The sequence below is a fragment of the Dama dama genome, chromosome 15, assembly GCF_033118175.1.
Source record: "Dama dama isolate Ldn47 chromosome 15, ASM3311817v1, whole genome shotgun sequence".
NCBI lineage: Eukaryota > Metazoa > Chordata > Mammalia > Artiodactyla > Cervidae > Dama > Dama dama.
In genome coordinates this window covers 44,658,079-44,668,125 of record NC_083695.1, presented here as the reverse complement: position 1 = coordinate 44,668,125, position 10,047 = coordinate 44,658,079, and the positions used below count along the sequence as shown (strand labels likewise).

At 54.8% G+C, this 10,047-nt stretch overlaps 1 protein-coding gene across 3 annotated transcripts; it reads left to right on the top strand.

The window, feature by feature from the left end:
- The first annotated feature begins 483 nt into the window (after positions 1-483).
- On the top strand, positions 484-9,702 carry SYT15B (synaptotagmin 15B). 3 transcript variants are annotated; one of them, XM_061161981.1, is made up of 8 exons: positions 489-563; positions 1,530-1,722; positions 2,242-2,384; positions 3,303-3,598; positions 5,058-5,228; positions 5,800-5,920; positions 6,877-7,056; positions 7,959-9,702. In XM_061161981.1, the coding sequence occupies exons 1-8, from the start codon at positions 557-559 to the stop codon at positions 8,099-8,101; spliced, it is 1,254 nt and encodes a 417-aa protein (XP_061017964.1). In that variant the 5' UTR covers positions 489-556; the 3' UTR covers positions 8,102-9,702. The 3 variants fall into 3 exon arrangements, with proteins under 3 accessions (XP_061017965.1, XP_061017964.1, XP_061017963.1); XM_061161982.1 differs by lacking the exon at positions 7,959-9,702 and having other exon boundaries at positions 484-563; positions 1,535-1,722; positions 5,800-7,011; XM_061161980.1 differs by lacking the exon at positions 7,959-9,702 and having other exon boundaries at positions 5,800-7,011.
- The last annotated feature ends 345 nt before the right edge of the window (positions 9,703-10,047 follow it).

The window sequence follows — 10,047 nt, the reverse complement described above, 5'->3', positions numbered from 1 at the left end:
GACCGACCTCCTTCCCCCACAAATAACTTCCTTTCTTTCTCCATTTACAGATTCTTTGAGGTCTAAGCTCCCCACAGGGAGGTTGTGCGGGTGCCTAGAGTGAGCATCCTTGACGGGGTGGGGGACGGGTGCACGCCGGCTTAGGGCATTCTTAGACGAGCACAGCGCAAGACAAGGTCGTCAGGGGTGAAAAGCCAGAAGAGGAGGTTTTATCTCTGCCCCGGGGAGGCCTGGCCCCGGCGCCTTAACCGCACGGAGCTCCAGGCCCCCAGCCCTGAGCGGAGCCCTTGCGTTCCAGCAGCGCAGGGCGGAGCCCGCGCCGCTCCTGAGCCACTATCCCGGCCGGGCCGGGCGGAGCCGCGGCCTCTGGGAGCTGGGTCTGTGCCTCGCGCCGTCCGCCGCTAACCCAAGCGCCACAAGGTACCGCCCTCTGCCGCCACCCCCACCCCCTCCTTCCCGCTCAGCGCTTCAAAACCGCCTACCGCGGCTGAAGGCGCAGACACCGGCGAGATCAAGCTCCGGGCCCGCGCCCCCGACGGCCGGCCAGAGCAGCCCCATGGCAGGTAAGGGCCCTCGCCTCCCCTCCCACGCCCCCGGCGCCGCGCGGCGCCCCCTGGCCACTCGCTGGGGCGCCGCCTCTGCCCCGCTTCCCGCTGCTAGCAGGGTGCGGGGACAGAGTTGAGGCCCACCCCTCGTAGATAGCTGCAGGTCAGGAGGTGTGGGTGTCTTTCCTTCTCACCGCCCAACCCAGTCCTGATCCCCGGGTCGGGGGGAGCACGGGGCCTCAGCGTGACCCAAAGGAGGGACATTCCTCGGCTAGTGCGGGATGGAGGGGCAGAGCTCTGTTAGCTCAGAGTGAAGCCTCCCAGGTCTGGGCAAGTGTGGGAGCAGCTACTGGCAGCAAAATGCCAATGTGTCTTGGTTTCTCACACTCGCTGCTCCCATCCTCATCCACACACCCCTCCACCGCCTCCCACCGACTCCCCTCTATGTGGGCTTGCTATGATAGAAGGCTGAGGGGAGGAAAAGATTTTTAGAGAAAGTTACAGAATTAAAGCAAGAGCCCAACCTCTCAGCAGGTTCCAGGACCCAAAGAATAGACTCTGAATGCCACCCAGGGCATCATCCCTTCCCTGGCTTTCCTTAAGCGCATGCTGCCCACCATCCTCAAGCCTGAACAGGAGTCCAGGGAAGATGGAGGTTCTGATAGGAGAAGGCTTAATTTCTACACAGAAGCACAAGGGAAAATGGTTCATTTTACCCAAAATTCCAAGTCCAGAACCAGACAGCTCTGTCCGGGGCACTAGGACCTCAAGGGCAATGGCTTTTCCCCTGAGACCCAGCAGAGCTGAGCCAGCAGCACCCTTCCCCAGCAGATACATGAGGACATGAGCCCCGCTTCTGTGTCATTCCTGGGATCCAACCCAGGGAGATGGGGTTGCTACCCAAATTCTGTCTCCAGAATGCCAGTGGTGTGAAGGGGAATGGCTTTCCCCAGGCATCACAGTACTGCTGGTGTCTGCCCCCAGAGCAGGTGGCCCTGGTGATTGGGGGCATCCTTGGGGGGCTGCTGCTGCTGCTGCTGTTGATTGGGATGAGCTACTATCTCTGGAGGAGACTCTGTGCCACGTTCACCTATGAGGAGCTGTCAGGGACCACAGCTGCTTCCAGCGCACAGGGAGACGCGCTCTGCCCCCCGGATGCCAGGACCCAGGCAAGCAGGTGAGGCAGGATGTGGGGCTGAGGGAGCTCCTGGCCTTGCTTCAGGCCCTCCCTGTGGAGTTTCTGTTGGAGCGGGGAGGAGAAGGAAAGGTCTGTTTGTTTATGGAGCGCCTCCTCTATGCTGTCAACAGGCCAGGAGCAATCACAAAGAAACCCCAGAATCTGAGCCACAGCTATGAGGCAGGTGTTATGAAGCCCATTTTCCAGCTGAGGAAACTGAGGCTCAATGGACATAAGTCCAGATAGCACAACTAGAAAGTGGCAGAACAGGCATTCAAACTCAGGCAGGCTGACTCCAGGAGCTGCGCTTCTACTCCAACTCACCACAGCTGTGGGCAGATGGAGGAGCTGGCTGTGTGTGTGTCCCCTGGTGTGGGCCCAGAAAGCGGTGCTCTTGCCTCCCCCGGCTCCTGCTGGCTTTTTCTCCTCTAGTTCCTGACACTTAAGCTCTCTGGGCTGAGCACTCTGAAGCCATACTATTCACTTACCACCTATTTGTCATCTCCTGCCTCTGGACAGGCCACCAGGTGTACCATTTGTGGTGCCCCCTTCCCTCCAAAGCCGAGACTGGGTACCCCTGAGCAGCGGAGAGTGGGCCCAGGTCCCACAGGACCCCTACCCAGCCCCGAAGCTCCTGCCCCACACCACCGGCAGCAATCTTGGTGAGTGTGCCCACCAGGGCCTGCCCAGGGGTCATGGTATGCCCAGGCCAGGACAGAGCCATCTGCTTTCATGGGCCTGGCTCCTGAAAAGAGTCCAGATGGGACCCAGGATGCCAGAGTTGCCCAGTAACCACTCTTCCCAGGTATTTCGGTTTACCAATGCCTGCTGCATGCCAGTCTGGGCTAGATATGGCTTCATGTGCCATTTTGGAGTTAGACCATGGCTGGGGGAATCACCCCATTTTACACATTAATAAACTGAGGCTCAGGAAGGTAACAGTGCCATGCCCGAGGTCACAGAGGCAGTAAGCAACAAATCTGGGATTGGAAACCCAGTGTTCCCAGGTGCAGCACTTAGGCTGGGTCCTCCTCCAGGATGATGGGTTGGCCAATCCAGAGAGCAGAATGGTGGGAGCTGGGCACACAGCTTTCTGCCCACCTCCTTGCTCTGAAGACCTTCCTAAAAACCACCTAGTAATTAGCTAAGCCCTTATATTTTAAAAAGGAAGAAAAAAGGCAACATCTTATCACTGAGACATCCTCTGGGACACCACAGAAGGGAGCCAGGCCAGATGCTGGGCACTACACCCACACTGCTGGCCCTGATCTCTGGGGGTGGGAGTCAGTCATGGGGACAAGGGTTGAATGTCCTCTGCTAGGAGTCCCAGGAGGAGCAGGCCTGGATGTAGAATGCCTTAGTGCTGAGAATGCGTCCTGCAGAGCTGCACTAGAGAGAGAGGCTATGTTTAGTCTGGAGAAGAGAGTGGGGCAAATGTGGTCAGGAGAAGCCAGTGAACTACCTTGTCAAGACTCAGCCAAGAAGGGCTGGGCAGGGAGGGGGTGGTAGAGCCAGAGCTTGCGGTCCCCATGCCCCTGCCTTCCCCTGGCCTGCCAGTCTTCCCAGTCCCTGTGTTGTAGGAGATGCATGCGTGGCAGGGACCATCAACCCTGAGCTCTACAAGATCCCAGAGGACAAAAGTGAGGCTGACTTCCCTGAGGGCTGCCTGGGACGGCTGTGGTTCTCTGTGGAATACCAGCAGGAGGCCGAGCGCCTGCTGGTGGGCCTGATCAAGGCGCAGAGGCTACACACCCCCTCAGAGAACTGTGGCCTCCTGGTGAAGCTCCACCTGCTGCCGGATGAGCGGCGCTTCCTCCAGTCTAAGACCAAACGCAGAACCACCAGTCCACAGTTCGGCGAACAGTTCATCTTTCAGGTATGACCTCTGAGCGGCAGGGTCCGGGGCCCTTTGCCTCCTAGGAAGGACAGACATTGTGCAGGAGAGCCCCAGCTTCCAGTGCTCACCAGGGCCCTGCAGCCCCCAGGGACCCCCTACCACAGGCTCTACTCTACCCCACCTTGATGGTGGGGCAGATGAGAGACTTGAAAGATGAGGGGGCAGAGGGCTGGACTCCTCCTGTACAGGTTGCCTGGAGGAGAGAAAGAGAAACATATTCTTGGAGCACCCACTGAATGCCAGGCCCTGGCTTATGGGACTCAGGAAGGCAGCCAAGACCCTGGAACACGATGAGATTTCTGACATGGTTATCCATGGAAGGTGGAGGGTGAGACCCCCCACCCCAAGCCAGGCCTCTTGGGGTGGGGACCAGAACTCACCTGTCCTGTCAGAGGCTAGAGCAGGACCCGAGAGCCATCTTGCGACAGCTGGTACCTCTGCAGCATGGCGGGCAGGTGAGCTCAGGGTCCTGAGGTGCTGAGGTGATGAGGCGCTGAGCCAAGCACACAGTGGCCTTGGGAGCCTCAGCAGGTGACTGGGACCCTTATGAGAAGCCAGCAGTCAAGAGCTCCCAAGAGGCCTTGGACAAACATTTTTAAGAGCAGGGCAGGAAGCTGACTGGCAAGCTAAGGAGAAGCCTTTCTGCAACTGGGAAGAGTGTGATTTCTACCTTCTTCCGGGGCTGAGCCCTGAGAAGAGGGGTGGCATGGGGCCCAGCCCAAGGCCATCCTGCTGGGCTCAGGCTGTGAGAATTCACAGGTGAACCTACTCCTCTGGGAACCTCAAAATCCAAGGTGGGGAGGCTTGAATCATCCCCTGCCCTGTGTCTGCACCAACCTTACCCTGGGCTCTCTGTGCTTCCCTCTCTAGGGAAGAGAAAGAGAAGAAAATCAAATTTAATTAACCATCTCCCATAAGCCAGGCCCTTTGATTGGGGTTTTATAACCCAGAGAGTAATAACGATTATCCCATCTTACAGGTGAGGAGACTGAGTCTCAGGGAGAGGACTGTCCAGGTGCCAAATTCAGATAGCAGAGATGGGGGGTTCCCTGGGCTCCAGTGTGGGAGCCTCTCACACTTTTACTGTAGGCAACTCACTTGGATGCCTGTTAAATGGTAGATTCTGCTTCGTGGGTCTGGGTGGAGCCGAAGGTCCTGCATTTCTAACAAGGTCCCGGGGGTGGTGGGAGCTGCTGGTTCTGGGACCACACTCTGTGTGGCAAGGCTCTGGCACAGCCTGCCACCTCCTGGGGACACTGGCCCCACTGCGGCAAAGGGTCCCCTGAGGATACCTGGGTTTGGGGTGTGCAGGTTCCTGGTTGAGACACCCCTCATGGAGAGACACCCCTCATGGAAAGATTCTATTTCCAGAACAACATATCACACCTTCTCATCCCCTGACCCTACCTGACTCCAGCCGGGCCCTCATCTCTCCAAGGTATCCAGCAAGAGCGTCGCCCAGAGGGTGCTGAGATTCTCGGTGTACCTTGTGGACAGGCAGAGGAAGCATCAGCTCCTCGGCCAGGTGCTGTTCCCCCTCAAGAAGGAGACACTGGCGGGCAACTGCCGGCACATCCTCTGGAGAGACCTAGAAGCCGAGAGCCTGGAGGTAAAGGTTAGGGTCACCAGACACATGCCAGACTTCTATGAGTCTGACTACCATAGACAGCCAGCAGGTGTGGCCCAGCAGAATATTGTCCACCACCCCTACAAGTGTGACTTGCGGTGGTGGGCCCAGGCCAGAGCTGCATGGGACAGTGGAGGTGCACCTGAGGCTCTTTTGCCCTGGAGATTACTTGGAGCATCCTGGAAAAATCACATTTGGATTCCCATCCAGATCAGATAGCTATGAAAGGTGACACCTCAAATGGACCTGCCAAGGAAATTACCCACTCTTTCCCCAACACCCACCCCCCACCCCATGAGGATGACTCAGAATAGGCCTTGGAATTCCCCATTCCTGGGATTGAATCCCTCAGCTCTGGTCCTTACTGTGTGATCTTCAGCAGGCCCCTTTAACTCCCCAGACCTCAGTTTCCCCATCTGTAAAATGGTGGGTGAGCTTCAAGGAGGGAGTGTGGCTATGTCATGAGTACCCCGGGTCTGCCTGCCAGGAGGAAGGAGGAAGGCATGGGAGCCTCCAGTACCTACCTGGGGTGCTTTCCTCTTGGCTTCTCCAGCCTCCCTCCGAATTTGGTGACCTCCAGTTCTGCCTCAGCTACAATGACCGTCTGAACCGCCTCACCGTGGTCGTGCTGCGAGCCAAGGGACTCCGGCTCCGGGAGAATACGAGTTTTGTCAGTAAGGTTTCCCTCTGGGGCAGGGCCCACCCCATGATCTTGGAGCCTGGAGCTAGAGTCTGGCCCTCAACCCTGGCCATCCAGTTTCTGCTTGCATGTGCTACCAGGAGCATTGCTGCCTCCCAAGCCATGCCCTCCCTCTCTGCACAACTGGGGTGTGAGAAATTGCTTCCTTATGTTGATCCCGAGGCTGCAGTCCCTTGGCCTTCACCAAGACCCCTAAGAACCCTGAGACCAAGTCTGCCCCTCCCTTTTCCCAAAGCACTGCCTCGGCTCCTGTACTGTGCTGCCTGTCCCCCGCCCTGCCCTTCGGCAAAGCAAGGGCTCCCCCCCAGGGCAGGGAGCAGCGAACAGGGTGTCCCTGCATGCAGAGCTTGACACTCGGCTAGAACTCAGGAGCTGGAGGAATGGGGACCCCGCTCTGGCTCCCCCTAAATATCCAGCCCCATTGTGGGGTCCCCAGCAAGGGGGTGGTTGTCTGCCCGTTGTGTGTCTCTGCATTTGGGTCACTGTAAGCAAGCTGGCATTCAGCCTTCCACTGTGGATCCAAAACGCATCTAACAGCAACTCCCCCCCAAAAAAACCAAAAAACTTGACCTCTGAATGGGGTGTTTAAGGGCCCCAGGAGGCCTGGGCACCCAGCAAGCAGGATCCACCCCACAATGGGGACGGATGGGCGTGTGGTGCCAGGCTCCAGTAACAAGGGCCAGCCAAACCTCGGGTGCGTTCAGGAGGCAGAGAGGAAGGAAGAGGAAGGGAGCCGAGCATTTCCTTGGCTGTAGGCAGTACGCTAATCAACCCCGTTTCCTCTTGTAACGCCCTTTGGCTGCAGCAGTTGTGAGTAATGGGGTCCTGGCACCCAGGCGAGGCATGTGCCCTCCCACCCCCGGCTCCCACAGGCAGGAGGCTGGGCCCCCTGCCTGTCCCTCCCAGCCTGCAGTCTGTCCTGCCCCTCAGGTGTGTTTGTCAAAGTGTCTCTGATGAACCACAACAAGTTTGTCAAGTGCAAGAAGACGTCGGCTGTGCTGGGCTCCACCAACCCTGTGTACAGTGAGACCTTCAGCTTCAAAGCCAACCCCGCTGAGCTGGACACTGCGAGCCTCAGCCTGACCGTGCTGCAGAGTGCCGACGGGGACAGTAAGGCTGCTCCCTCACTGTCAGGCTGAGCGCCTTGGGCTAAGGAGGGGCTGCTGTGCATTCTGGAAGCGTGTACCCTTTGGAGGGAGCTGTGTGGTTTCTGTTCTGTGCCTAAGGAAACTAGCACTCAGAGAGGCTAAGATATTTACCCAAGGACACGGAGCTTGCTAGTGAGACAGTTGGAGCTCACACCCAGCTTTAATCTGGTGTCATTGTCCATAGCACCCTAGAAAGAGGTTAAAGGATGGCCCCTGCTACTCCGTCCTGGGGCAAATCGCCAGAGAGGTTGGGAGACAGCACAGCTACCTGCGCTGGCCAAGCGACCTGGTGCTGTGGGTCTTTATGTACCCTGTGTTGCCTCGTGCCCTCTGCACAAGCCTGGAGGGTCCTGGGTGAGGTTCAGGGTGGATGAGAGGGTGGAGTTATCCCACACTGCCCCTTACTCCGGCATCCACTGTCACTTAGGCAGAGCTGTCGGGTCAGCTGGTCTCATGGGTCAGAGCTTAGGCCCCTTCTCCACTGTGATAGTTGATAGAAGGCAAAAATTATTGTTGAATGTTCCTGCTGAATATACAAGTTGACTGAGGGAAGAGGGCTTCTTTCTGGAGGGGCCCCTTCCTCCCTCGGCTGTTTGATGTGAGGCAGTTTGATGGCCCACCAGAAGGATGGGAGGCAGAGTGGGTGCCCACACCAAAGGGCAGGCTCTTTACCTGGGCTCCCTTCCCCGTCAGCTCCAGCTCCAGAGCACAGTCAGAACCCCTTTGGAGGCTGTTAAAGAGGGAGGGGGCTGGCTACTTCCTTTAAGAGAAGGAGTGAGTGAAAGAGAGGGAAGGCCCTGGGGATGGCTTAGGTCATGTGGCTTCTGTTCTTCAGAGAATGACCATGTTCTCCCTCCCCCACAGGGAGTCACGAGCTGGGCCGGGTGGTGGTGGGTCCCTACATGTACACCCGCGGCAGAGAACTGGAGCACTGGAACGAGATGCTTAGCAAACCCAAGGAGTTGGTGAAGCGCTGGCATGCACTTTGCTGCACCACTGAGCCCTAACCAGGGCAGGGAACTCAGGTCTGCTCCAGAAGCTCTCTCTCCCCATAGCCATGCCTGCCACAAGCCAAGCCACAAGCTTGACCACTGCAGTCCAGCATCTCACAGGGCTGCAGGGCCAACCTGAGCTGGGGGAATGTGTATGTTGATATATAGGAGAGAAGAGGGGACAAGAGAGCCCTGGCCTGGGCAGTCGTGTGACCGGTGGGTTACATCTCAGCAGCCCGAGAGGCCCTCCTTGACTTATTCTCTCCTTCTTTGCCCATGGGGCTGCCTGGGCTTAGAATCCTGGCTCCTGGTCATCCCTGTCTTGAATTGGACTGGAAACTCAGACATTGAGAAGAAATAGTCTCTTTAGTGAAAGCGTAGCTGTACATGTGTGGAGTGCCATGGAAACTTGGAAAGCTGATGATGTGTTAATGTTCAGCCTACACTTTTTTCTGCTGTTGTTTCTCTACCTTCTGCCTGACAGAGAAGACAAGTTGTATAAAGGGTTTAACTTCAGTTGGTTCACAATAAATATTAGGTTGGTACAATAGTAATTGCAGTTTCGGACTGTGAATTTTAAATCATTATAACTAGGCTCAGACACATCTTATTAATCAAAATAGGAACCATTACAATCAACACATTTTTACCAATGAAAAATAAGTTTGTTTATTCCTGTAGCATAAAAATTCGTGCTTCAGGATTCAATGAACTCTTGGAAAGCATTTTCTGCTTCCTGCTGATTGTGGGAGTGTTTTCCCTGCAAAAAGTTGTCAAGAGATTCTTGAAGAAGTGGTAGTCAGTAGGAGAGAGGTCAGGTGAATATGGTGGATGAGGCAAAATTTCATAGCCCAGTTCGTTCAACTTTTGAAATGTTGGTTGTGCAACAGGTGGTTGGGCATTGTCATGGAGAAGAATCGGGCCCTTTCTGTTGACCAGTGCTGGCTACAGACGTTGGAATTTTCAGTGCATATCATCCATTTGCTGAGCACACTTCTCAGATGTGATGGTTTCGCTGGGATTCAGAAAACTAGTGGATCAGACTGGCAGCAGACCACCAGTGACTTGACCTTTTTTTGGTGCAAGTTTGGCTTTGGGAAGTGCTTTGGAGCTTCTTCTCAGGCCACCCACTGAGCTGGTTGTCACTAGTTGTCATATCAAATCCACTTTTTGTCACATGTCACAATCTGATAGAGAAATGGTTCATTGTTGTTATGTAGAATACGAGAAGACAACACTTCAAAATGATGATTTTTAAAAAAATTTTCGGTCAGCTCAGGAGGCACTCACTTATCGAGCTTTTTCACCTTTCCAGTTTGCCTCAAATGCCAAATGAGAGTAGAATGGTCAATGTTGAGTTCTTGGGCAACTTCTCATGTAGTTGTAAGAGGATCAGTTTCAGTGATTGCTCTCAATCGGTCATTGTCAGCTTCCAATGGTCACCCACCATGCTCCTTATCTTCAAGGCTCTCGTCTCCTTTGCAAAACTTCTTGAACCACTACTGCACTGTATGTTCATTAGCAGTTCCTAGGTCAAATGTGTTGTTGATGTTTCGAGTTGTCTCTGATTATTTACGACCCATTTTGCACTTGAATAAAAAAAATCATCACTCAAATCTGCTTTTCTTCTAACATTTCTATAGTCTAAAATAAATATAAAATATACAGCAAATAAAAAAAATATATATACAGCAAATAATGTCATTACCAAAAAAACATAAAGTGAGAAATGCACATTAAAATTATGTATAACATAACCACATTTATTTAAGAATGTATTCCAATATCAAACAGCAAAGTTCAACAATGCAAAATAGCAGTTACTTTTTGCACCAACCTAGTATAATAGCATCGGAGAAGGCAATGGCACCCCACTCCAGTACTCTTGCCTGGAAAATCCCATGGACGGAGGAGCCTGGTAGGCTGCAGTCCATGGGGTCCCAAAGAGTCAGACATGACTG

Excerpts from the sequence above, each read along its gene's own strand:
- SYT15B (XM_061161980.1), top strand. Across the intron at positions 3,599-5,057 it reads GCGAACAGTTCATCTTTCAG|GTATCCAGCAAGAGCGTCGC; the intron begins GTATGACCTCTG and ends CATCTCTCCAAG. Across the intron at positions 5,229-5,799 it reads TAGAAGCCGAGAGCCTGGAG|CCTCCCTCCGAATTTGGTGA; the intron begins GTAAAGGTTAGG and ends TGGCTTCTCCAG.